The sequence below is a fragment of the Triplophysa rosa genome, linkage group LG2, assembly GCF_024868665.1.
Source record: "Triplophysa rosa linkage group LG2, Trosa_1v2, whole genome shotgun sequence".
In the NCBI taxonomy this organism is placed as follows: domain Eukaryota; kingdom Metazoa; phylum Chordata; class Actinopteri; order Cypriniformes; family Nemacheilidae; genus Triplophysa; species Triplophysa rosa.
Window position 1 is genome coordinate 4472482 of NC_079891.1, and position 26958 is coordinate 4499439.

Below are 26958 nucleotides of genomic sequence, written 5' to 3' on the forward strand. Positions count from 1 at the left end.
AGTTCTTGGCCACCATTGAATGAATACCCTATAGGAAGAATTACTTTATAAATTTCTTTGTTCTGTTCAACACAAAAGAAGATATTTTGAAGAATGTGGGAAAGCGAGCAGTTCTGCGGCACTTTTGACTATTGTAATTGTTCTTATTATGATAGTCAATGGGGTCCAAGAACTGTTCTTCCAAATATCTTTTTCTGTGTGTTCATCACAACAAAGAAATTTATACGGATTTGGATAAACTCTGGGGTGAGTAAATTTTATATTTTGGATGTATTTTTGGGTTAAAATCTGTTATTCCGGGTAAAGTCAATCTGAATCTAAAATGGCTTGAAACATTTTTTGTGAGCAAGCAGGTTGTTCGTGTGCACTTAGGTGGGTTCATTTCAAAGTGCCCGTGACCTTGATCACACCTGCAGTGTTGAATGAGGATTTATTGACTAATGGTCTGAAAAGAAGTAGAAAAATATGCTTATTGCTGCAGTCACTATTTTGCAAGCAATGTACAAAATATTTGAAACGCAAAACACTTGATGAGATTTTGATGTCATTTGGTTAATATAGAGGCAAAATCTATGGATTGTGGACTTAAATGTTATATATTAAATGCATATCCTTATGCATATTATTGGTGTGATGTACATCTGAGCAATGAGAGTCTGTGAATAATATCACCAGACACATGCTGTTTCTTCCTTATACTCTGTATTTATTAATCTGCTTTATTAATCTGCTCTATCAGATTGCTTGGTTTTGATTCTTATCCTTCTGATTTCCACTCTGCTTAGAGAGGAGATATGTTGTCTGCAAGATTGTGTCATTTTTTTCTTTCCTTTTTTGTCATTGCAACAGCTGTGCATTGTGGTGTGGTATAAATAGTGAGTATACAGAAGACAAGGAACATACCATTTTCATAAGAGGGGTATAGTCACTAAACTCAATTACATCAGGTCTTGTGAGCATCCATTTGCCTTTCACTGGAGGGTTTGTGTCATTGTTTTATTTTTATCTTTCACACTAGCCTGAATTCCTACTGGGCACATCTTTAGTGTATAAGAGCTTTTACAGGTTTAAACACAGCAGACCCTGAAAGATGACTGTACATTATTTATTCACATTATATATATAATGAATTTTATGAAATTTACTTTAAAAGGTGAAAGGTTTCATCTCAAGATGGGACATTCACTTGTCGAGGAGCATTATGGAGTCTGTGTTTTGACATTGAAAATTAGATGACATGAAAAAGTCACATGAGATTCAGCTGTATTATGTGATCAAGGAAAAACTGGAATTTGTCTATTGGTGGATTTTAAAATTGTTGCTTCAATTTCCTAAAAACAAGTGGTTCTCAATAGGTGGGGTGGGGCCCATAAGGGGGCCACATCTGACTTCCAACGGGGCCTCAAGATGACCAATATTTTAAAAGTAGACTTAAAAACAAGATATAACGATATAACAAGATTATTATTTAGCCATTTTTATAATGAATAAAACATTTTCCAGTTAACGTTAAGCATATTTTATTGGGAAGAAATTGGGTAGAGGAGGGCCTTTAAATATTGCTGAATACAATGGGGGGCCTTGGGGTCAAAAAGGCTGAGAACCCATGCCTGAAACGATATAAAGTGTCTATAGTCAAATTTATTTTTAGATAACTAGACTAGTACGCCTTATGAAGAAAATGGAAGTGTTGATTTTCTGTCCAAAACTCTTCCACAGTGATAGGGTTTTAGGTGGTTGCCAGGGCGTTGCTATGCAGCTGCTGTTACGAGTAATGCTATTAGTAACATGTTATGAGTTTTTTTAAATGGTTGCTGTTCACATTTCTAGCTGGTTGTTATGGTGTTTTGATTGGTTGCTTACTTAGATCAGGTATAAATCCCAAGAGTTTATAATATCTTGGGCTCTCGATCTGGCTCAGCTCCCTGCCTCATATATACAGTATATGGGAGTTTTGTACTTGATGTATCTTCAGAATCTACCAAGCAAAAATCCTGAGTCTGTTTGATCACAAGCTTTGATCAATAAGTCCGATCAATTTTGAAATCATTCAACACGTTTCAAGACTGAACATTAAAGCTGCAATCCATAACTTTTGTCTCTCTCGCTATCTCTATTTGAAACAAAAAATTGCAGGTTATTTTACGTCAGTTCCCAAGGTGCAGGGGGCTGCAGGTGATAAGCAGAAAAAGAGAAATTATAATACACCTGACCAAAAAAGTGACCTTTCCCGTGTGTACTGAAGGCTGTATAACTGAGTAAAAACTACTGTAAATCCAGAGTGAGGGGAGGATTAATAAGGTCTTACCAGCTCTCCAGAAATGTTAAATAATTAGAGAGGCGCAGCAAAAATAATGTTCGGTGCATTCCGAAATTTTTTTACATTTCTCTTCAGCCGTAATGGTCATGATAGAAAGCATCTTTATTTTTTAATGTTTACCCCGCTGAACACTGATTAAGTCTGTAAATCCAATAACAAGGGATTGTACGGATGAAAATGCATTCTTGTTGCTGTAAGTAGGCAGCTTTCTCAAAATCGCAATAGAAGTTCTGCAGAAACCATCATGTCCTTGACCTACTGAGTCACCGTAACGCCGTCCCTCATTATTCTGCCAAATCAAATTATTTCAGATGCTGTGAGGGTTTTTATTGGCTGATCCGGTTACAGTGAGTCACAGGTCAAATTTGATTTGCCGGAGGCCGACGTGAGTGGGTGGGGGAGGATAGATCCATACCATTGATTGGCCGCGTTAGAGATGTATGCTAATACGTCGTTATTTGTGTCTTTTCTTAAAGTCTCCCAAGACACCAGTTGCAATGAAGGAGAACCCTGTCATTTTAATAGATCGCCCTTTTGGGAAATCTGCGTGGAATAAAATGCATTTTACAATCATAACTGTGCCTATTAAAATGTATTAGCGGAGAAATTACATGTGATGTTGTAGGTTGGTGGCAGCAGTGATATGACAGTCGGTTCTGTTCATTCGTTTGGCTTGCTAAATACAGCACATTTTAAATCAGCTGACATCGGTTTGTGTCGTAGCGTGATGCCATCTGTCAGTGTAAATGCGATGCACCTTAATAAGCCTGAATCAGTAAATCAATGGGTGAGGAGTTTGACTGGTTTGAATGGTCTTGTATGACCAGATACAAACCTTTAATGGCACGTCGCACCCAAACACAGTCTACCATTGACAGAATACTGAAAGCGCTATTGTGCATTATGCATTCTCTCTCTCCCTCGCTCTGCCAACGCCCATCCCTCCCTCTCCTCCACCAACCACGTCTGCCAATACTACATCAGTTAAATCTGGCAGTGGTAATCCGGTTGGAGAAATTATTCATTGTTGGCTGTGTATTTGTGCGCTTTTTAGTGCATGCTTGTGTAATAAGGCAATAAAAAGAGTCGGAAGCAACTGGTGTACAGGAGTGCACTCGTAAAGTGTTGTTTTTGATAATCTTATTCAGAGTCACACTGGTTTCATATTGGTTGGAATTACAGCTCTAATTCACTTCCAGCCTTGAGGAGTCCATTGAGAAAATCTGATTTGACTGTCTGCATTGAGATGCTAATGCTGATAATTCGGTCATTGTGTCTAAAGAGAAGCTGTGACTAATTGTATAGTCTGAGATTCTCATGTTTTGTTGCAAATAGAAAACTTTAATTCAGCGAATTTTTCATGCACATGCTAGTTTTGGTAACAATAAAATGCCCCCTTATTAGTGAGGTGGGAGAGCAACAAGGCATGTCGAAAGTTTCCATAACATGTACTAAAGGTCCAATGTATGAAATTTAGCAGCATCTAGCAGTGAGGTTGCAAATTGCAACCAACGGCTCACTCCACCCCTCCCTTTTGAAGCACTACGGTGGCTGACACGGGACTAAGATAAGTTTGTCCGTTTAGGGCTGCTGTAGAGACAACACGGCTAATTTCATACAAGAGGACCCACAGTGTATGTAGATAGAAATAGCTCATTCTAAGATAATAAAAACATAACGCCTCATTATGTAAGGTCTTTATACACCTCTGAAGACATAGTTATGTATATGTCAGATTATAAAACGGTCAGTTCTGGTCCTTGATTCTGATTGGCTGAGCCGAGTTCTGAGCCGTTATAAAATACCCCAATATATAACGGCTGACCGCACCACATAGCCTAAATATCATTTTATTTACTTTATTTTATGAAACCTTGCTAAGCATATGGAATAACTGTTTTATAAAAGCAATAAGCTTGTATATGTATATATGTATGTAAATGTATATATATGGGAGAATGGAGACGACTCAGAACAAACTTAGATGTAAGTTATCTAAAGAAATTTTCAAATGGTATAATTTAAACAAATAATAAAAGTAACAAAACAAATGTTCAACGAACAACGTATGTTTAAACAATGAAAGAAAAACTGCTGACACTAAACAATGTCATAAAAGTCATGGTTTGACTTTACCAGTCTCGTAGCAGACCTGGAATCACACATGGACGATTTCGGAAAGCAAGAATACTTCTAAATAAAGACGTGAAACAATCACTAAATGTCTCTTCAAATCATATATACACATCACACAAAACCATATCCTACTGTAACAGGAATATGACTTACACAGTAGATGTAATACATGTAGAAGTCATTAATAATTCCACATGACACCGTAAGGTATTAAAATTCGCTCTAAACCAAGAGCCGCGTTGAGCTCGCGCTCCAGTGATGACGTTATTATACAGTCACGGCATCACAGTATATTATATTGCATTTCTGTCAATATCCTCCACAAAAAATGAGACATTGGACCTTTAAGATGCCTTTTTGTGGGCATCCTTCTGTGCCTATGATATCCCACAATTTTGTGCGTGTGGTAACATCTGCTAGAGCAGCTAAAAAAAGTTATGTTCATTATTTTTTAAGAATTAAGTTATGTAGTCATTAAATATTCAGTGGTGATTCATTAGTTATTTTTAAAGCACACTTGAATTTGTTCTAGATCATTAGATGTGATGTTATGCTGTCTCTAAAGTCTGAATCTAGTTTACTTGAGTTTTTCTCATTTTTGCTGATTTGCTGTTTTTTACATAAAATCATTCTACATAATGTAAAGAACATTCTGTGAAAATATAACCTTGATATTTTAAAATACTGACTGAATAAGAACATGTCAAAGATTAAAACTTTAGTGAAGTTATTGGTGGAAATCAAACTTATGCTCAGGGCTCTCAAATTTTATCAAAAGTTTGGAGTGAGATCACATCTGTTAGGAGAGGAGCCAATCAAATTTTCAGCAGCGGCCCCTGAGCCCCACCAAATTCTCTTTCTCCCAAGGTTTTCCAACAGTTTAATTTTACTTTTAATTGACCAGCACAAATAAAAATTGTACAAATTGGTAAATCTGATAAAAGATGAATTCAAATAAAACACTTCAGTATAGGGGGCAATTCTCGCTATTAACAAACCATTAACTAGTTTTATATATTTTTACAATTATGTATCAAAAAGAAAAAGAAAATTGGCCCCAAACAAGTATGTGTACACATACAGCATGGTTGTAGAAATTGTCCTGATTCCTGAGCACGTATGACAAGCTGTGTGTGTAAAACATTACTGAAATGTTAAAATACATCTCTAGTACTTTTCTTAATTTTAGGTAGCCAAATCTTAGATAGCTTTGGCTTAGAAGCTTGTCTTTTATATGCATTGTATTCAAATACTTAAATTTAATCAGTTATTTCAACCAATAAGAATAATGACAAACTGTAGACAGTAAAATGTTATCAACAAAAGCCATCTTTCAACTGCAGCAGCATACTGTTTAATGCTGGTCAAATGTGCCATATTTACACCAATATTACATAATGTAAGATGAATGTATTTAATCATAATTGAAAGTGCAAGTTATACATTAAACATAAATGATAAAGACAAACAGATCTCATCCCCATTGATTACAAATACCTTCCCTATGGTAGTAAATGGGGGATGAGATCTGTTTGGTTACTGACAATCTTCCAAATACATTCCTTTGTGTTTAGCAAAACAAAGACATTTATACAGGTTTGGAACAATCTGAGGGTGAGTAATGCTGAGACAGAATTTTCATCTTTAAGACTGATGATGATGTCTTTGAGTCAGAGGAGCATGTGATCATGTCATATGTTTCAAAGAAACCTTTATTTAATCTGGGAATTAACAGAAAGCGAGCAAAAAACAGTTATTAACTTCAGTTATAATCTCGCGTTATAAAGGATGAAACGGACTGCATCAAACTCACGTTATAATAACGTAAATGGGTCTGACTGATCGTATCTGCTCTTTGCGAGCGAGCCGCAACAAAACTCATCTACTACGCCGGTGACTAATCTAAACTTCTGATTGGTCATCACGTTCATGCGATGTGTATGATTGGTTGTGATGGTCAGCGCTGTGAAGACGGATAAAATCTTTGATGCACCGTGATCAAACGTGAACGTAATGCTGTAACGGACACGTTTTGTTCATCTTCACATTTCATTTGCCTAGTCCATTAATTATTATATTAACAGATATTTGGAAAATGCTTTTAACCAAACAGTTCTTGGCCACCATTAACTACCATATTAGGAAAAATCACAATGGTAGTCAAAAGTGCTTTCCTACATTCTTCAAAATATCTTCTTTGATGTTCAACAGAACAAAGAAATCTATAAAGCATCTTTCCTTCTATGGTAGTCAATGGTGTCTTTCTCAGTGTTCATCAGAACAAAGTCATTTACAAAATGTTCATTTTTGGGTGAACTGTTCCCACTAAACAAAGGCATGTCCAAATGACGTCTTTTCTACATCATTGGTGACGTAGAAGAGACGTCCCCTGAGGAGCCAGAATGAAAGTTTTTACAACGTCTTTTTATGACGTCTTCTGGACTTCTGATTTTGATGTTCCGGTGATCTCTATAATTGCATTGAATCAATATCACTTTTGCACCTGCAATTAATGTTGAAACGTATTAATCCACCATTATTGTGATCAGTGTTTGCTTTAGTTGGGCTCTTGACCGTTACATTTCACTTATAAGTTAGGTTTTCTTTGGCCATTGAGATAATGTGTTAAGATACATTTGTTGTGGCAAAGCAAACAAAGCTAAATGAATAATTAGTGTTGGTTCACAATATTTGTAATGGAATGACTACCATGTGGATGCCATGTGCCCAGGAGCCTCTGAATTTGTTTCAGGGGGACTGCTGACTGCTTGAAATATTCCAGGCAGTTCAACACTGACTGAGCACGTTCTGTAGTCAGTCGCGCTGTAATGGAGACAGAGTGGAGTTCCATACCAAGAAAGAGGATGCTCTGCACAGGGGAGAGCTTGCTCTTTTCCCGGTTGACCTGTGGTCCCTGTGTGTACATAACAGATCTCGCGAGTGTGTCAAATGAGCCAGTCGTCGAGATAGTTTAGTACCCGCACACAACTCTCTCTCTGAGGGGAGTGAGGGCGGCTTCCATGATCTTTGTGAAGACTCGTGGGGACAGGGACAGACCGAAAGGGAGGACTCTGTACTAATATGCCAGACCCTCGAAAGCGAACCGTAGGAACGGGCGATGACGAGGGAGAATTGAGACATGTAAGTAAGCGTCCTTCAGGTCAATTGCCATGAACCAATCTTGACATCTGATAGATACCAGGATGCGCTTCTGCGTGAGCATCCTGAACGGCAGCTTGAGTAGGTGCCTGTTCAGGGTACGCAGATCTAGCAAACCCCTTTTTTGGGACGATGAAGTACGGGCTGTAAAACCCGTTGAACATCTCGGCTAGAGGGACGAGCACGATCGCTTCCTCTCCAGAGGGGTGGCGACCTTGGTCCGAAGCACGGAAGCATCCTTGCCTCTGACTGAGGTTAAGAGGATGCCCCAAAACTTGGGCGGGCGTCTGGGGAGTTGGACCGTGTAGCCGAGACGGACCGTATCCCGTAGTCACCGTGACGGTTTGGGAAGCTCTTGTCAGGCTCCCAGGGACCGAGACAGGGAGGCTAGGGGTACGTTCTGCTTCATCGAACTCCCGGGGGGTGGTTCGATGGCTGGCAGTACGGATCCTTCGCCGTGGGGGGGCCCCCGGAGAGGAGATCGGCTCTGCTGTTTTACCTGCCTGGCGATGATGTAGCACAAGGCACCATCTATTGAGAGTGCTTAGGCTGATGATTATCCTCGACATTGGGTCCCGCACTTTACTGTCGAGAACTGCGGCTCGACAGTATCACCAAACAGCCCCCCCCCCCCCTTGCGAGATGGGTGCGTCGAGAAAGCGGACTTTCTCAACATTACTCATCTGTGCAAGGTTCAGCCAGAGGTGTCTCTCCTGGACCACAAGTGTGGACATCGCCCGACCCAGCACCTTGGTCACCCGTAGAGTGAGGTCGGTGACAGCGCGGAGTTCCTGCATAAGCGCTGGGTCGGTCTTACCCTCGTGGAGCTCTCTCAACGCCTTGGCCTGATGGCCATAGCGTGGAGAGAGGGGACAGCTTGGCCCGCAGCAGAGTAAGCTCCCGACACCTAAGATGCCGAAAAACCTACATGCCTACACTAGCTTTGGACGGGAGTCTAGGTCGAGCCCCTGGGGGACATCGATGTATCCTCTAGCTGCCCCACCATCGAGGGAAGAAAGGGTGATGGAACTGGAACCGGTGGCTGACGGATTAGCGCTCACAGTAATCCTCATATCACCCTCGCTGCTCGCCGTAGCGGACGGCAGGGCCGTAGCCACTGCTGTCACGGAACGGGAAGCAGACGAGGTGGTGGCTGAGTCTCGTGGGAACACAGCCACCCATGACGCAACGTCTGAATCGTCAACCACCCGCAGTGCGGGCAGGACGTATCCACAAGGGCTGCCCCAGCATACTGGAAGCAGACCTCGTGTCCGTCCCCCTCCTCGATGAGTGTGTTGCACCCACGAGAACAGCAGGACATGCCACGCTGGAGAAATTTGCTCTTTTAGAGAAAAATTCGAACACTTCTGGAACCACCGAGACGCCCAGGGGAAGTCGGCGCAGGAGGGACAGTCCGCTGCACCACGTCGTAGAACCGGCAGTCTGTGTTGCTAAGTAGTAGCGAAGGTCTGCAATTCATGAGCGAAGGCTCCGAAGAACAAAAGGTGAATGAATGAGACACGCCGTCTCCCTTTTATACCCGGATATCTGGGGGTGGAGTCCGGCATGCAAATTTCATTCGCCAATTTCATTGGCCTTTTCTAAGTAGTTGGAAGCGATTGGTTCTCAAGGACGAACCCCATCTGTCGGCTCGACATAACGTCGAGAGACCGACAGAAAGGGAACCATTGGTATTGTATATTACTGTGTGTTGATGGATTGGTGTAATGGATTGTTCACTCAAAAATGTATCATTTTATTCACCCTCTTGTCATTCAAACCTGTATGACATTCTTTCTTCTGCAGAACACAAAATATATTTTGTAGAATGTTGGTAACCGAACAACATTTGCCCGCATTGACTTCCATTACATAACCACTGAGACATTTCTCAAAATATCTTCTATTGTGTTTCACAGAAGAAAAGGGTCATATGCAGGTTTTGAATGACATCAGAGAAAACAAATGTTGACAGAACTTTAATGACGAACTATCCCTCTAAACAATATTACATAATTCGGTTAATTTTTCATCATTTTTAAGTATTCTCTGTTGTTGCATATATTCAAACAACTCTTGTTTAAATGGCTGATTTTTTGTTCAGAACTTTTGAATTTATGCATTACAAGACAAACTTGCACATCCACAGACAGGGCAGACAAACAGAAATTGGAACAAAACAATGACAGTAATTAAGAATACAATGTTTGCATTGTCCCAGATCTCCACACATGCAGTAGACAACATGCTGGCTTGTGGGTAGGCCAACGAGTGAGACCTCTACTGGTTTCTGGTTTCTGCGAACAGCCTCTGATTAAACCTGCTCCCCACAAGCTGAAGACTCGACGTGTGAGAACCTCGATGTGTGCAAGAACGAACCAGACAGATGGAAAATGACACAGTGTTCCTCCTTATTTGCACCCTTTTTGTAACGTGTCCCAGCTTTTCCTCCTTCATCTGTGACCTTCATCATCTTTATCAGGCCAGTTCTGTTTCTCCTTGTCTCTTTGCAGCTCATGTGAGGTATCACGGCCTGCTGATTTGAGCCCACGATTCACGTACAGCTGATATTACCTTTTCATGGAGCTATTTTAGAAAACTCATTTGCATAGTATCTGCAGGTGTTGGCACAGCACACTTTAGCCCTCTACAGTGCAGTAGGTTTGTTCTGTGTTGAAAATACGTTGATAGTACGTTTTTCCTTAAAAGTGCGTATGTTCTTCCTCTGGAAGCTGTATTTTCTTGCTACGTGTGGGTTGTTAATTTGTTTAATATTTTCTTAAAATGCTGGCATACTCTAAAAGAGATGTGTTTTTGCTGGAGGGAGGAGTTACCCTGTGACTCTGAGATGATGTGCGTGCAGAATCAATAATGGTAAACAGTCGCCCCCCTGAGATCACATTGTTAGGTCTGTCACTCTGTTGATTGATTCGACTGACTCACCAATGCCAATAATACTCTCTTTCATCTCCTTGGGATGTCTCCAGGAAGGAGCCCAGGTGAGTCAGTTGCTTACAGATGGGAGGTGTTGGACGTTTTTCAGAGTAGATATTTTTTGCAGATTTTTAACGTTTTTATCAGGCTGAGAAAGGGGATTTTCCAGGAACTCTGAAAGGGAAATTGGGTAATTTTTCAATAGCCAATAGACATCAATTTACTTCATAGATGTGAACGTGATTAAAAAAACATTCACTTTTTGATGCTCTGTGGTGTCTGTGCGAAAGAAAAATTACAGATGAGGTCTCTTAAATATCTGAATTATTTCTCTTCTATATCAGTGTTTTTAATTGAAGTACAAATGGAAACTTGTCTTTTGCGTCCCAGATATTTCTCATGAGAATAAGAGCCAGAAATCTCACAAATTTAGGGTTTCAGAAGTTTCAGAAGACATCTCAACAATGTCACAAACTGAGCTCAGATTTGTCAATTCTGCAATCAAATATCAATATTATTGAAGGTCTCAGTATGAACTCAAACATTTCTCATCAAATCAAGATTATCCAGATTATTTTACCTATATAATTCATTCCAAACTCTTAATGTATTTGAACTATTGTCTCATTTAGTTTATTTGTATTTCTACGAAGTAATTTAGGAGAAGCATCTGAGACTGGGTTGATACTTACAGTAAAGGAAACGCAACTGAGACTATAATGAGCAATAAAACGTCCTCTGGGTGGGGGTGGGCAGACTGTCATTTTAACACCCTCTGGCGTTCCACCACTTTGTTACGTCTAGACCAATTACTGCTGCCTTCTGATGCGTCTATATGCACACTGTCGCTTTTGATCCCACCTTACGAGAACAAAAACTGTGTGACTTCTTTCTGACATGATATCTCTACCAACATGCCACATATCGTCATGCATGGAAATAGATATCAGGTTTGCCGTGGATGTTGTTAGTGTGCTGTGCACTGTTGTGTGCTTCCATCGCCTCTCTGCTCTTCTGTTCGGGTTGAGATGTGAGGCTCAGACACACTGTTGTTCATCCGGACGAGCTGTCAGGCTCAGTTCTTTGTGCTGATTAAAATAAGATCGGCGCTTTTTTTAAGCGTCTGCCGCAAAATGTCAACCATCACAAGCGGAGATGCTCCAGAAATGTCAAAACTTTGGTATTTATTAATGACATTTGGGCCGTCAATTATTTAACTAGCCATCAGTTGGGATGCACAAAACTATGTACTTTTACAATCAACTAGTAAGTGGATTGTCTGAATGAAAACACAAGTGCCCAAAAGTGATTAATGTCTAAAAATGTATATCTTTGCCTTTTATTTAAATGCATTATTTAAAATATCATGAAAATGTTATATGTTGCAGAATTGAGTGTAGACTGAAGGTTTGAGAGAATATAAAGAGGCTTGGCAAAACATACACACAATACATGTGAATGACTACTGTAGTCAGAGACAAGAGAAACAACAACAAATAATAATTAGAATAAATTATTAAACCTCAATGTTTGCTTTTTGTTATGTGTTTTGTTTATTTATTTGTATATTAAGCCCATATTCCGTGATACTCTATAATTAGCTTTTTTGCCACATTATTTTTTGTCAAAAAATGCCTTTTTTTTGCGTTTTCTCCATTTTATACCATACATCACATATTATGATGGTTTAATCGAAAATAGAGGTCATTAAAAGCAAATACTGTACAGAAATGCATTTTTTGAACATCACTTTTGACAACGTTTATAGTCAACTAGTCACAATCTTGAGGAAGCTCTAAATAATTAGATATAAGATGCTGAAAAACATCAAAACATCAATCGCTTTTATTGTGCAAAATTATAAATCCTCACAAATAATAGACACCCATGCAATGTGGATGACAGTACGTACAAGCATTGCGCACAACAGACAATTCTAAAATAGGATGTTTAAGAGTTTTTAGACCTCTTTCCCATTTCTAGATTGTGTATGGTGAGGTGTCATGAGCTCTCACTAAAGACAGATACTTGATACAATATACGATGTAAATACTACGCAATGGAAATGCAACTGGCTTTGTAACAAACCTCTGTTTAGTCCAACATTTGTTGCTGTTTTATAGCTAATCTCTGTTTTTGTTTATATTTACTGCAGGTTTTGCTTGAGCTGAAAAAAGTGGAGCCCAATCTGGGTGAAGGAATGCTCTGCGTGTAGACCCTCCCCAGTCCCAACCATGAGCCACCAGGAGGCGCCACATGGCCAGGAATTGAGAGAGGTGGCTGAGGCCGATCTGGAGCGCAGGGGCCCTGAGGGCCAGCAGCCTCCCTCATCCCACCGTAGACGCCATGACAATGGAGATGGCAGCTCCCGATCCGGTCGAACCCGTAACCACCACAGCAATCACGGTACAGAGAATAACCACTACCAGTCCCAACAGCAGGGGGCTCAACGCTACCGTAGGTATGAGGGATCTAACGGAGGAACGAACCGCACACGTGCTGCGAGGAGGCAGACTGAAGAAGGCAGTGCAGAGCAGCAGCCCATACCGAGACCCGCAGTGACGCGTTACCGCAGACAGGGGGACAACGAGGCCCGGCTACGGGCGCAGCAGCAGAGACAGAGGCAGCGGGAGAGGCAGCAGAGAGATGCGGAAAGAGCCGAACAGCACAGGCAACAGAGTCTCAGCTCCCCTACGCAGCCTTTGCCGTCGGCCCAAGAGCCGGAGGATGCCGAAGAGGACGACGGGGAAGGAGGCAGCGTGCTGGCCCGATCTGCAAGTACTGAGAGTGGCTTCCACAACCACACCGACCGAGCAGAAGGAGATGCGGTCATGGCCATGGATGCCGAGCCAGAGGACGAAAGCACGTACGGCATCCCGCTTCGCCCTGAAGCGGAGGAGTACACAGAAAGTGCCGAATCGGAGCAACAGCATGGTGGTCCAGCTTACCCCCAGCCCCAGTACCCACCTCAGCCTCCGCCTCTACCTCGAGAGCCCCTGCCCAATGCAGAGAGACCACACAGTCGCGATGCAGAGACGCTAAATCCCAACTGCTCCAATTATGTTTACACTCAACCCGTGTACCATAACCCTGCCGGAGCAGGAGAGCCCTGCGAGGGTGGAGCAACAGAAGACGAGCCCTACTCTGAACCTTATGCTGAATACTCAGTCCAGGAGCACGTTTATGAAGAGATATCAGACGCCCCCGTGTCCAAAGCTGAGGGTCAGACGCCTCAGCAACGAAAAGCGGAATTTAGACTCTTCGAGCGTGACTTGTACCAGCAGCAGGAGGCTGTCGGTTCCAGGCTCCACCACTACGACGAGCGATCCGATGGGGAGTCGGACAGCCCGGAGAAGGAAGCAGAGTTCGCCCCCTACCCCCGTGTGGATAGCTGCGAGCAGGACGAGGACATTGACCAGATCGTGGCGGAGGTGAAGGAGAGTCTTAGCTCGCAAAGCCTGGAGCGTGTTGCCATGGGTCTAGACAAAGACGGGGAGGAGGAAGAAGACTGGCCCGAGTCTGAGCACCAGTCCCACGGTCAAATGGAGGAGATCAAACCCCCAGAGCAAGAGGGTGAAGGAGAGGGCAGGGAGCAGCCCCTCAAAAGCCCCTCAGAGGAGTCGGGTCCGGTAAAGAGCAGTCGTGACAAGAGAGACGCGATCTCACTAGCTATTAAAGACATCAAAGAGGCAATAGAGGAGGTGAAGACAAGGACGGTTCGCTCGCCCTACACACCCGACGAGCCCAAAGAACCCATCTGGGTAATGAGACAAGACCTGAGTCCCACAGCAGAATCTGACGTGCAGCCGTCTCTAGGAGGCGATGTGAGTATGAGCCGTTATGCGTAGAATGTCACATTTGCTTCAGTTTATGTTTTTTTTACCATGTCCACTGTTTTGTTGCTCTTTTTAATTATTTTTGTTCACGAAACCATTATATGGTTAAAATTTAATTACAAGCACAAAAAAAAATGTTAACCACAAATTGACCTACTGTCACTATCAATATTTGTCATTTTGAGATTGTTAACATCTGCTAATGCTTGTGGCCACTTATCTAGTTGACAGAAGTGGCCGCTCTCGCCCTTTATTGCTTGGTTGATGTTTTACATTATTTGTTTCTTTAGCCATCACAAATTAAACAAATTGTAACAAGGGTTTGAAAGCCAAAAAATTCAGTTGTCACCCCAATCATTACATTTCTGTTCTTGTGTTACTCTAGAACACTACCTTTAAAACGGTTTAATCAATAACGTTATTTTAAACTTTTGGCTGGTGGTGTATTTTGCAGGCAGACTTATTTTTTCTTTACTTTGTTTATTTTTTGTATTTGTATTTTTATTTACTTTTTACTTATTTGTTTATTTTTAACCCCAAAAAGATTCCAGCTTGATGTTGTTTATACTGTACGGCATAAAAGTTGACTTGTTTTGTAATTTTGTTTTTGCCTATTGAAAAAAGTTGGCCACTAATGATGTTAATGGTTGACTAACGATTAACAAAGTTCGGGAGAAGCCAGAGCATATAATTAAGACCGGCTGGTTCGCAATCAGCAATCATAGACTCTACCCTATCAGCTCAAGCGAACCAGCACATAAGTAGACAAAGATTCTTACCTGAAGCCATCTCTAAAGGATTACACATCCCACCACCTCCCCGGCCCCTCCACTTGAGCTCTTGTTGATAGCAGGACTCCGGTTCGGCCGTTTCCAAGCTCGGAACCCGCTCCCCGGACAGCACGCCAAACACGCATACTTTTTACTACCCCTGCTATCTTCATTATCTGCTCAGGTGAACTCGTGAAATAATGATTCAACAATTAAAAATTTCGTTCAATTACAAAAGCTTGAATTTATGTTATATCTTTTTATATTTACGCTGTAACACAGTGCATTGTTCAATCTGTGTAGCAGGTGCAACAGATTACTAACAAAAATCTCTGAGGGAAAGGACGCACAATTGCTTTGTTGTTTTCCTCACATGGCCAATCGCATCATTCCCCCGCTCGTGACTTAACCCCTCTATCACTGTTCTTTTCTGGAGAGGACGACGGCACACGCCAGCCTCTCTCTCATGAGTGGCGCCTGTCACTGCGACCGACAAATTGCATGTCAGCGGGAAATGAAAACGGCTCGCACTCATAGAACAGCTCTCCTTATGTGCGGCCCGAAGGCCTCATCTGTATTCCGTGAAAGCTGCATGAGCGTGCAAATTGAGCTTTCCTCAACCCCAACACACCCGGTCTGAGGAGAAGTAGATGAGCACCTCATGAGTAAAATAAAGACTACGTTTTCTACTTATTTCACACTTCTTACATTTTTTAGATATCCTCTTTTGTCCCTCCCTTAGCCTAGATAAGTATAACCCTTTTATTGAAATAATGAGTAGATGTCATTCAAGTCCGCCCACGGTTGGTATTGACTTAATGCTATCGTCTCACACTGTGTGGTTGAGATCTTTGATAGCTTTTCTTTTGTTCATTTGCATAATTAATAGATTCCGTGCTGCATAATTGTAGTCGATCAATCACGGCTGAATCAGTCACGTTGTACCGACAAATTACAAAAACACACACGCTCTGTCTCGCTGAACAAACAGCAACTTTTTCCACGGTGCGCATTAAAAACCAGACTCCTCCGTCGCCTATTTCAGTGGCGTTAATTAATCACCATTGTTTGTCTGTGAAGCATTCGTGAGCACAGGGCTTCATTCACAGGCTGTTCTTTGGGAACTGGGGCTTTTCCCTCACCGACGAGAGGAAACTTCTTTGTGCCATTTAGAGAAAAAGAGAAACAATTGCACTTGAATTGAAAACACCCAATGGCTTTTAAATGAGACACAAGCCACCGCGTGCCACAATTACAGCTGCGTGTGTAAATGATTGTGCAGATTCATGCTTTTATGCTTATATCCCAGATTAGTTAAACCAGGTTAGAACTGGATTTTCTTTTGCTTGACTTTTTTATACATTTAGTTAGACTGTAGCTTTTTATACAAGGAACACACAAACAAGTTACCTGTACAACACACTTTTTTTAATAATACTTAAAGATGCTTTTTTTTACCCTCACCCAAAAACGAAAATTCTGTCATTTACACTCATGTCATTTAAACCCTGTACATGACTCTTTCTTTTGTGGAAGAAGATATTTTGAGAAATGTGTTAGTGGTTTTGTGTTCATACAATGGATGTCAATGGGGTTCAATGTTGTTTGGTTACCAACGTTCTTCAAAATATCTTCTTTTGTGTTCTACAGAGGTTTGCTTTGACATGAGGTGAATAAATGATGAATTTTCATTTTTTGAAACTTTATCCCCTTAAAACTTTTCTTTCGATGACCGTATTTTTCCGTTCTCAGTAGGTGCTAGAGATAGATTTCAACATGGAGTTTTATACAATTGTTCATCTCCAGAAGCCTCTTTAGACTTCTCGACGTACCGCAATTCCCATTAAAGATCTGCTTAACTTGGATCAGCGTTGTGATGCCGGCTGTCATTCGCTGTTGTTCTCAGAATTTGACGATTTGTTGGAAGCTTGTTATTTTTCCCCTCCACAATATGATTTATTTAGTGCAGTCGGGAGACACAGAAAGAAACGGCCTGTAAATAATTCAGTAAGGTTCATATAACACCAGAGAAGAAGAAACTGGCCTGCATTAATGCTTAAGGCACTTCGCACTACTTATTTACAATAAGTGTTACATTTGTTTACGTTCAGTGTGTTTGGTGTGTCGAGGACAAAAAGTGAAAAATGTAGGAATAACTAATAGTCACTCTAAGTTTATTAGTGCTAGCACAAATGTTGGTGCTATGTGATGTTGTGTAGCTGTTTGATCTTGGACCAGGTCACTGTGACGTTTGAGGGCAGCTGTTCCAGGAACAGTTTTCCCAGGTAGGGATGTAACCAGAGCTGTGTCCTATCTTGTTGTCTAGGGCCATTTGTGACCGTTTCTGCATTTGACAAGAGAAGAAGTGACTCGTCTGTGTGTCCAGAGTACAACATCTGCTGTTCTGTTTGCCTTTTTTATCTGATCTTTTGGAAGCGTGCATTGATATGGAAAATTTTTGGATGTATCAGGTAGATCATCGCCATGGTGATGAGGTGAGGAGTTGAGTTAAGGGTTTAGATATTTGATCATTTTGTGTTTAAAGAATTTGTAGAATAACAAAAATCTGTATTTGTATGTATGAAGTGAAATGTTTTTTTGTTTTTTTTAGTATGGCATCGTGTTATATGGTTTACTTTATATGTTATGACAATCAAGAGCAATATCTTTTAATATAATTCTGTCCTGCTTCCTCCTAGATTTTAAGGGTATGAGTCACTTGTTCTATGATTCAGACGTGGCCTCTTCTGAGACACGAGTCTTACTTTAGAGCCAGTTATGCATCTACGCTGAAATGAGCAAATCTGTTGTGCTAAAGAATCTTTTTTTGTTCTTCTCTGTGGAGATTTCTTGGCTTTTTTTGACGTGTTATCGTAACCCACTGCCAACAACAGTCATTTAAATCCCTCTGACAATATTTAGTACTTTCATGAAGTATAAAATGCATGCACAGTATCTTTTCATTTTATCACTCTCTTTTGTTTCACCCATATTGCTTTGCTTTCAAACTTCAAATGTTGTTCTTTCATTTGTTCATGTTATGATTATGATACATCTCTCAATGTCACAGAATATATTGCAAACATTCATATACGTACAGTAATTGCTTATATTTCTCAGGTATTCACAAAAGACCGTGAAGCATGAAATATTAATGTCCTCTTTTCTCTAGTCTCCAGGCTCTGGCTCCACCTCCCCGCAGGGGGCGGAGTCCTCCAGTCGTCACCTGCCTTCACATGAGGGGAGTGACAGCTTTGAGTCTCCGTCTCCAGTCAGTAAAGAGGTAGGGGGCTGTCAATAAAGCCTTTGAAATGCGATCGGCTAAAATTGGATGGTTCTTTATTAGTGTTGGGAATACTATGCTTAGAATTAGACTTCAGGCTCAGTGTGTGCTCAGTGTGATTTAAAAGCTGTTATAAATTATCTAGCATACCGTTAGAGTAGATAAATTGGAACAGATTAAAATTTAAAACGGTGTATTTCTCCTTTGCCGTAATCTTTGTTTAACATGGATTTAGCCATATGGCTGGAGTTATGCTTTTGAAGAGAGGAAAAAATCAATTGGACACATGCTATAACAAAAAATTTAAGTGTTTGGCTCCAAAATGATATAACTAAAATAATTCGGTTTTTTATTGTGCTTTCCAATTAATATCAATCAAACTGCAGTTGCTTTGTTTTGATTAAACTTAAAGCCATAATAACTCAAAAAATACAGCTAACTAACACAATAAAACACAATAAAAACTTGATAACTTAATAAAAAACAGTTATCTCATTTTGGAAGCAAACTCTTCATTTATTACTTAAAGTGTTCTTTTCTTTTAAAGTTTGTTCTGGGCTTTAAATACATTATATACTGTATTTGTATGGTAATTTTAACTTTAATTGACGCATGATAAATAAAAAATAGTAATGCTATTTTTTAAACATTTTGATATTAAGGTTTTGATTTAAAAAAATATTGGGTGTTGGAATATGAAATGTACAATAAAAATGATTAAATACGAAAATCCTAAAAGCAAAAATTAATCAATAAATTAACAGCCTTTACTGACTAATTTCTCAGTTAAAGGGCAGTGAAGAAGCATAGAAAATATACACAGTTTAATATGTAATATGTAAGAATAATATATATTTTTATATAAGATAATATAAGTGACATGCATATGCCAAACCTACACTGTAAAAACACTATAATATTATTAAAATTTTAAAGTTTTATTTGACAGAATTTTCATGTATTTTTTGAACATATCAGATTTATATAAATAGACTGCAAATTTACATGTGGGGTGTAAAATAACATGACAAACATAAATGTTATATTATGTTTTTCTGGCACCCCAGTTGCTGGAATATTGCCATTTTATGTTTTTTTATAGTAACTGCTTGATTTTTTTCTTGTATGTGCAGTCAAGGAAAAGTCTCGCTTCATTTCCAACATATGTGGAAGGTGAGATTGTCACTGAGCTTATTCGGTTTTGCACAATTTAGTTCATTGTAATTGTCACTCAATCCTAAATTTGTTTTAAAATGATGTAGGATGTTCCTCTCTCATCTCTCAGTACCAGGACCTTGTGATCCAGAGGATCTCATAGATGGTATTATTTTCGCTGCTAACTACTTGGGATCCACCCAGCTGCTCTCAGACAAGACGCCCTCTAAAAACGTGCGCATGATGCAGGCCCAGGAGGCTGTGAGTCGCATTAAGGTGAGGTGAAACTATTCCGTAAAGCCCGGCTTCTTTAAATCTGTTAACCTACTACGGCATTTCCTTCAGAATATGCATAAATGATGTTTACTGCACAAGTGTTTCATTCCTCGGATACGAGGCGAAGGTGCGTTTTTCAAACAGAAAGTGTTTTTTTGGTATTTATATTCAAATGTTGGCCGAGGTGAACAGATAAAGACGGATGCTTAAGAATGCAATAATAAAACACTTAGGTACAGTAGGAAGCTATCCTGTTCCTGTTTGTAAAGGAATAGAAGCATTTACTGCCTCCTGTTCATCCACCTGGAGCATAAGTCAGCCATTCTCCATGTCAGATGCATTACTCAGCATTTTTTACCTGCACCTTTAAAAAATGCAGTGAACCCAATACCTGTCCATTTAGTGTCCTTCTGCAATTCGCTGTGTCATCACTGAACACATTTTGTCTAAATATTTTGTCTAAACACCTTAAATGGCATTTTTAATAACAGAATATCGTATGACAGGAAACAGAAACCTACGCACTACCAATACAGTAGATTCACATGTTGTTCTGGTTGCTTGTTAAAGAAATAGTTCACCCAAAAATAAAAAAAATTGTCATCATTTATTCACCCTCATGTTGTTCAAAATCTGTTTGACTGTTTTTCTTCTATGGAACACAAAAAAAGATATTTTGAGAAATGTATCCATACAATGGAAGTCAATGGCGGCCAATGTTGTTTGGTTACCAACATTATTCAGAATATCTTTTTTGTGTTCTGCAGAAGAAACACAAATAAGAAAGTAAATGGTGAAAGAATTTTCATTTTTGGTAAATACCTGGCAACCTGCATTTAAAATAATACAACATGTTGGTGGGAGCAGTTCAAGCAGGTCAAGTTCTTGAAACTAGATTCGCTCAAACAAATGTACAATGTTACAAATGTATTTCAACCGTATAGCTTAAAAAGTCCATTAGTGTCCTCAGTAAAGGACAAAAAGCACTACTATAACAGTATACAGTAACTAATTACTTAGTAACTAGTTACACCTAACACTGCTCTCTTGAATCTTGTATAAGATTTCATATATTTATGAAAGTTCAATGTGGGCCAAATAAATCAAATCTATTTTTATTATGTATACACACTTGATCTTCAGATGTCACTTTGCATATACAGTAGGTAAATTCTGCCTTTGAATTTTAGGTGTGGTTCTCTATATATACCTTATTAAACATATATACATTATTAAACATATAACGTTATAGACTTAAATCCACTGGCACACTTTGGGATTTGTTAATGGAGCATCACCTTCAAACAAGCATAAAGACCAAAATCCACATCTGAGTCAGTCCACCCTGCTTCAGCAGACGTAGGTCTTCTTTTGATGGCCAGTTTGATCCATTTTCACAGTGTGATGGCAAATCTTAATCTAATGTTCAGCAGAGCCACTTTCTCATTTTTATAGTTGACAATTTATCAACGCTAAACAGTAATATAACACACATATATTCAATATATTATAATAAAAGAACAAACATGCCACCTGGTGGACAACAGTGCAAATTACAATAAAAAACAGCTTCCCATGTATCAGGTCGACATATTGTAGCAGGGTGGTGTCCTCAGCTTTTTGGCTTGATGTCATATGAAGTCATTCCCTCGTGGATAAAAATCACATACGTGCAGCTTCTTGAGCCAAAAGAGATCTCAAGAGGTCTCGTGAAAGATCCACTGTGGATCAAGAATGTGATTCGTGTCCGGCGTGCTGAGCTTTGCTTTATCTAACAATGTTCCTGTCTCTGTTTGTTCCATGCTGAGCAGACGGCCCAGAAATTAGCCAAAAACAGGAAGAAGGTGCAGTAACCGCTCATGGGTTTGGTGTTTTTTTTTTGTTCTTCGTCTAGTTTTGCTTGGTTTCAGCACTTGGTGTTTTCATAATTCTTGTCGGTCCTTGCCATTTTTCTGAATCCAGCAACTGGTCACGTGCCTGTGTTTGTCTGCACAGTCTGTTAGTCATCGCTCATTCCACACCGAACATTACCTCAGTTTTATCACCAAACCGTACGCATAGACGGGGGAATTTAGGATTGAGGTCATTACGGGAAAGTGTTATTTGCTGGATACAGAAAATGCAAGCGTTTCTTTCTTATTCTTTATCTTTTTGGTTGTGAGGTTCCGTGTTTGTGGTTGTCTTTAAAGGTGTGTCTCTGGCACGGCATGTTTGACACTTTTAATACATCGCTTGGTGGTGTCTGAAAGTCATCTCTGTTCTTCTTTCTCTGTCTCTCTCGCTCGCTAAGTCTTTTTAAAATGAAGAACAAAACTAACCAACTAACCACGTGCAAGCTGGATTTGAAAAATACACACAGAACAAAACAGAGTTCTCAATGAAGGAGATCATATAAAACGGAAAAGTTGTTTCCGTCTTTAACATTTGATCTTGATGGTGACAAGTATCTTTGAGTTTCATCTTAAAGCAAACTGAAAAGAGTGTCATGCTCCTTCATGGTATCTCTGGGCCTAGCTCTCTCTTTATAGCTCTTTCTGTCTCAGCATCTGACATTTGGTGGATCTTTGTGTCTTCAGGCTCCTGAAGGAGAAGCTCAACCCATGACCGAAGTGGATCTCTTCATCTCCACGCAAAGGATCAAAGTTCTCAATGCAGACTCACAGGTGCCCCACCAACACATCCGAAGCATTTCATGGTTCTTTCATGAGTTGTCTCACCATTTCGTCTCCCCCTCCTGATCGACAGGAGACCATGATGGACCACGCTTTAAGGACCATCTCGTACATCGCCGACATCGGGAACATCGTGGTGCTGATGGCGAGGAGGAGAATGGCCCGTTCTGACTCACAGGAGAACATGGAGGCCTCTGATCCAGCCCAGGATGAGAAGCGCCAATACAAGATGATCTGCCACGTGTTTGAGTCTGAAGATGTGAGTTTTCGGCTGGGTTTTTTTTCTCCATTATTCATCATTGGAGTTTGGGTTCCTCGCCACAGCAGAGCAGTGCAGTGTTGGCTTGCTCACCGGGAGACTGCATTTATTTATTCATTTATTTATTAGATATTATTTATTATAATGATCTTGCTTGGTCTATAAACACCATGCACTGTGCTGTGTTTTACCTTTCTGTGTTTTTCTTATTTGCTCCTGTAAAGCTGCTTTGGAACAATGCACATTGTGAAAAGCGCTATATAAATAAAATTGAATTGAATTGAATTGAAGTTTTCATCCTAACTCAGTCAGGGGTGACCTTATCAAATGTTGAGAGAGCATGGCATTCATACAAGTCTCATCTCAGCAGGAAATAGCCAGATCCATGACATGCTTTTTGACCTTACCTGGTTTGCTAGCTGTTTTGGTAACCTCATTTTAATTTATTGCATCATTCTTTAAATTGTATCAAATCAGATGAGCTAAACAATAATAAATGCATTAGAAGTTGAGGTAAAATACTGATATAAGCACAATACATAAATACATCCCTTAATTAAAGGGATGGTTCACCTAAAATAACAATTCTATTATCATTTATTAGCCCTCTTGTCATTTCAAACCTGTATGACTTTCTTTCTTCTGCAGAACACAAAAGAAGATATTTTACACATTATAATGAGTTTAGACACCCTGCTTCATTGTGTACTAGTTGCAATATGTCTGCAAAAACCTTTTCCAATTTTTTGTGTTCGTCAGGCTCAGCTCATAGCACAATCCATCGGCCAGGCCTTCAGTGTGGCATACCAAGAGTTCCTGCGTGCCAACGGCATCAATCCAGAAGATCTGAGCCAGAAGGAGTACAGCGACCTACTCAACACACAGGACATGTACAATGATGACCTCATTCACTTCTCAAAGTCTGAAAACTGCAAAGATGTAAGTAGACAATCCACGCTTTGAAGACCCAAGAGACAAAAGTGACGATTTTGCCATTCATGTGACGTCATATACCTTCTTCCGCCTTCGTTTTCTAACAGTAGTGTTTGAACAGATGTAACCGTGGTGTTTGTCTGCTCTCAGGTTTACATAGAGAAGCAGAAGGGAGAGATTCTCGGGCTGGTGATCGTGGAGTCGGGCTGGGGCTCCATCTTGCCCACTGTTATCATAGCAAACATGATGCACGGCGGTCCCTCGGAGAAGTCCGGAAGGCTGAACATCGGGGATCAGATTATGTCTATCAACGGCACCAGCCTGGTGGGATTACCCCTCTCCACCTGTCAGAGCATTATCAAGGTACAAGTGTATCGTGTAACGAAGAGCCGACGTTTATTTGTAATAGCAAATACACGCATTTTATATCCAAGATGTTGTTCTTTTCTCTCAGGGATTGAAGAACCAATCTAGAATAAAGTTGAACATTGTCCGATGTCCCCCCGTGACCACCGTTCTCATCAGAAGACCAGACCTGAGATATCAGCTGGGCTTTAGTGTGCAGAACGGCATTGTGGGTATTTTAAGGAGACAACTTGAAATGTTTGAGAACATGTTGTGAAACTGTGATCTACAGAATGTGAATGTATTTGGTGCTCTCCAGATCTGTAGTCTCATGAGAGGAGGTATAGCGGAGCGCGGTGGGGTGCGTGTCGGACACCGGATCATTGAAATCAATAGTCAGAGTGTTGTGGCCACGCCTCATGAGAAGATTGTACACATTCTGTCAAATGCGGTCGGTGAGGTAAGTCTTGCTGACACAGTCATAGTTAGTTTGGATAGTAATAAAACTGCATGTGCCTTAAAGTCGCATTGGATAAACGTGAGCTGATCGCTGAATTTCGTCTCACTCCAAACAGATTCACATGAAGACTATGCCGGCTGCCATGTACCGCTTGTTAACAGCCCAGGAGCAACCAGTTTACATCTAAACGCTTTCTCAAGTCTCCTGCCCTGTTGTCACCAGATATAACCTTAATGTTGATGTGAAACTCTGAGCCCTGTGGACTGGTGACTGTGTGATTGAATCCAGCTAAACGCGGCTCTCCGTGACGCTTTCGGTCTCTCCTCACTGCTCCCGTCATCTCATCTTTTTCTGTTTCTGTGAGTGAGTATGCTGTGCCGTGTCATACCTCCTTCTGTGTGCGCTCAGCTTGGTTGTGAAAGTAAAGGACAGGAGCGAATGGCGAGAAGGGGGCATGAAAAATGTAGAGACCCATTGCATGGGGATCTTTATTACTATTCAACTATTAAAACCAAATTTGTACTCACATTATATTTACAACACAACGCTTCGTGGTTGACAAAAATGTGACGGTAAAATGAAAAAGGAGTTTGCCTTACTGTACTTGTACTGTACGCTGTTATTTATTTGAGCTGGGTAGCGTTTAGATTCAACTCAGTTAGGAATATGGTGGAATGGTAGGGGCATCGTGGAATGTCTTGTAGACGAGTTTTTCCTGGAGCATCTGGACATGTTTTTTAGTTGGTAGACACAGTTTGTCAACCATCCAAATGCTATCCTCACTTGTGGGAGGGCAGAGATTTCTTGGTATGAGATTGGATGACACGTTGTCAGTCTGAAACTCCTTTTTCGACAAAAAAACATTCAGGCACATTTCAAAACATTTTCAACCTGCTTATAGTTGAAATACTGAGAAATCTCCAGCATCCTCCAAGTGCAAAAGCAACCGATGAGTGGCAGAAGAGTCTGACTATAAAACATGGCTTGATGTTTATGCATAAAATTCAGAAGTACTGGTGTATAGAAATGGACCAAAACAGTTTTGCGGTTCGTCAAAGGTGCAAATGTCATGCAAATACACACAATTACAATTACAATATCAAAATAGTATATCTAGAAGTGTGTTGTAGGTACTGTATGTATTAGAGCACATTTAAATAGAGATAATGCCTTACAGAATGTTGATGCCATATTGTGAAAGGATTTAGGATTTTTCAGACTTAATGGGGTGAACTAAAATTACATTTAGGAAATTTGTAGATCACAGAATAATTGAATTATGGGCCTAAACTTATATAACGCAAATACTCAGTTAATGAGGAGAAAACATCATAACAATTAAGCATCATATTTGTGTTTTTTCTTTTCCTGTTTTTATCTTTTAATTGACGTTGATGTGCAATATATTATTTGTTGTAAATGGCTGCATTCTTCGTTTTTATGCACTGAAAACTTTCCCCTTTTTGACTTAATATTTCATCTGCAAAATGATATTGCAAATTAAATATTCTCACGTTGTTAGCATTCAAATTTTTTTAACGATTCATACTTGAAAAAAAATGTGAAACTTTTGTTGGGGATATAATAGAGGTCTTGTGTTGATATCTTGTGTTGGAGTTTTATGAATTCAATTTACCTCACCGGATGTTATGAAGTCAAGTCATTACTGTCTTTTTTATCATCTATGTTTAATTCATGTGTGCTACTTTTTCACTCGTTACAGAATGTGTCTTAAAACCGTATTCACCCATCTGTATGCTGCATTTGGATGTTCATCGTGGGTGATTTTGTGTAATTCACATACTAATACACAATACTACGAATCTTACCATGAACTGGTGCACAAACTATTAATCAACAGAGTATTATTTCTCTCCATTACTTCCTTCTAAAATATTACATTATAAATTCGTTCTTCGGTCATGAAACATGCCTGTTTTCCGAGAATCAGTAAATGGCTTACGAGAAGAAGCTTTCTCAATGCTTATTGACCAAATTCCCCTACCTTACCATTAACTGTACTTGTGTTGCCTGGAATGCTTCTATTTTTAAACACACCCGCTATTGAAACACCGTTTTGCAAAGCTTGCCATCAAATGAATCGTACAGCAATATAGATGATGTCACAACACGAGGACATCACCACAGTGTTACATCTGTATCGATACAGAAATATTGTGATCAATCTTATTGCTATGTATTGCCTGGTATTATAAATCTGAGACGTTAGTTTTCCAGTCGCTGCTTACCTGTAGTTGGTAGGAAAAAGTACTTCTTGTTGCTTAAAATGTGTTTTACCCCCAAATCCCATTCTGACCTCATTTGCATTTGATTTTACTGACTGAAATGTAAACACACATGAAGGGATTCACGTTTTGTTGTTTTGTTCTTTGTTTTTAGATGAAGCATGGTATTTTTTC

At 40.1% G+C, this 26958-nt stretch overlaps 1 protein-coding gene across 6 annotated transcripts in view; it reads left to right on the top strand.

The window, feature by feature from the left end:
* Window positions 1-24768, top strand: part of apba1a (amyloid beta (A4) precursor protein-binding, family A, member 1a) — a 39025-nt gene extending 14257 nt beyond the window's left edge. For 5 of the 6 annotated variants that reach the window (XM_057355211.1, XM_057355235.1, XM_057355245.1 and 2 more), the window contains 12 exons: window positions 12705-14373; window positions 18328-18438; window positions 19572-19611; window positions 19724-19869; window positions 21681-21713; window positions 22446-22532; window positions 22615-22800; window positions 23560-23739; window positions 23884-24096; window positions 24188-24307; window positions 24398-24538; window positions 24654-24768. In XM_057355211.1, coding sequence (XP_057211194.1) covers window positions 12784-14373; window positions 18328-18438; window positions 19572-19611; window positions 19724-19869; window positions 21681-21713; window positions 22446-22532; window positions 22615-22800; window positions 23560-23739; window positions 23884-24096; window positions 24188-24307; window positions 24398-24538; window positions 24654-24725 — 2919 coding nt within the window. In that variant the 5' untranslated portion in view covers window positions 12705-12783 and the 3' untranslated portion in view covers window positions 24726-24768. The remainder of the gene's footprint in view (window positions 1-12704; window positions 14374-18327; window positions 18439-19571; window positions 19612-19723; window positions 19870-21680; window positions 21714-22445; window positions 22533-22614; window positions 22801-23559; window positions 23740-23883; window positions 24097-24187; window positions 24308-24397; window positions 24539-24653) is intronic. The other variant, XM_057355253.1, reaches the window with a different exon arrangement.
* The last annotated feature ends 2190 nt before the right edge of the window (window positions 24769-26958 follow it).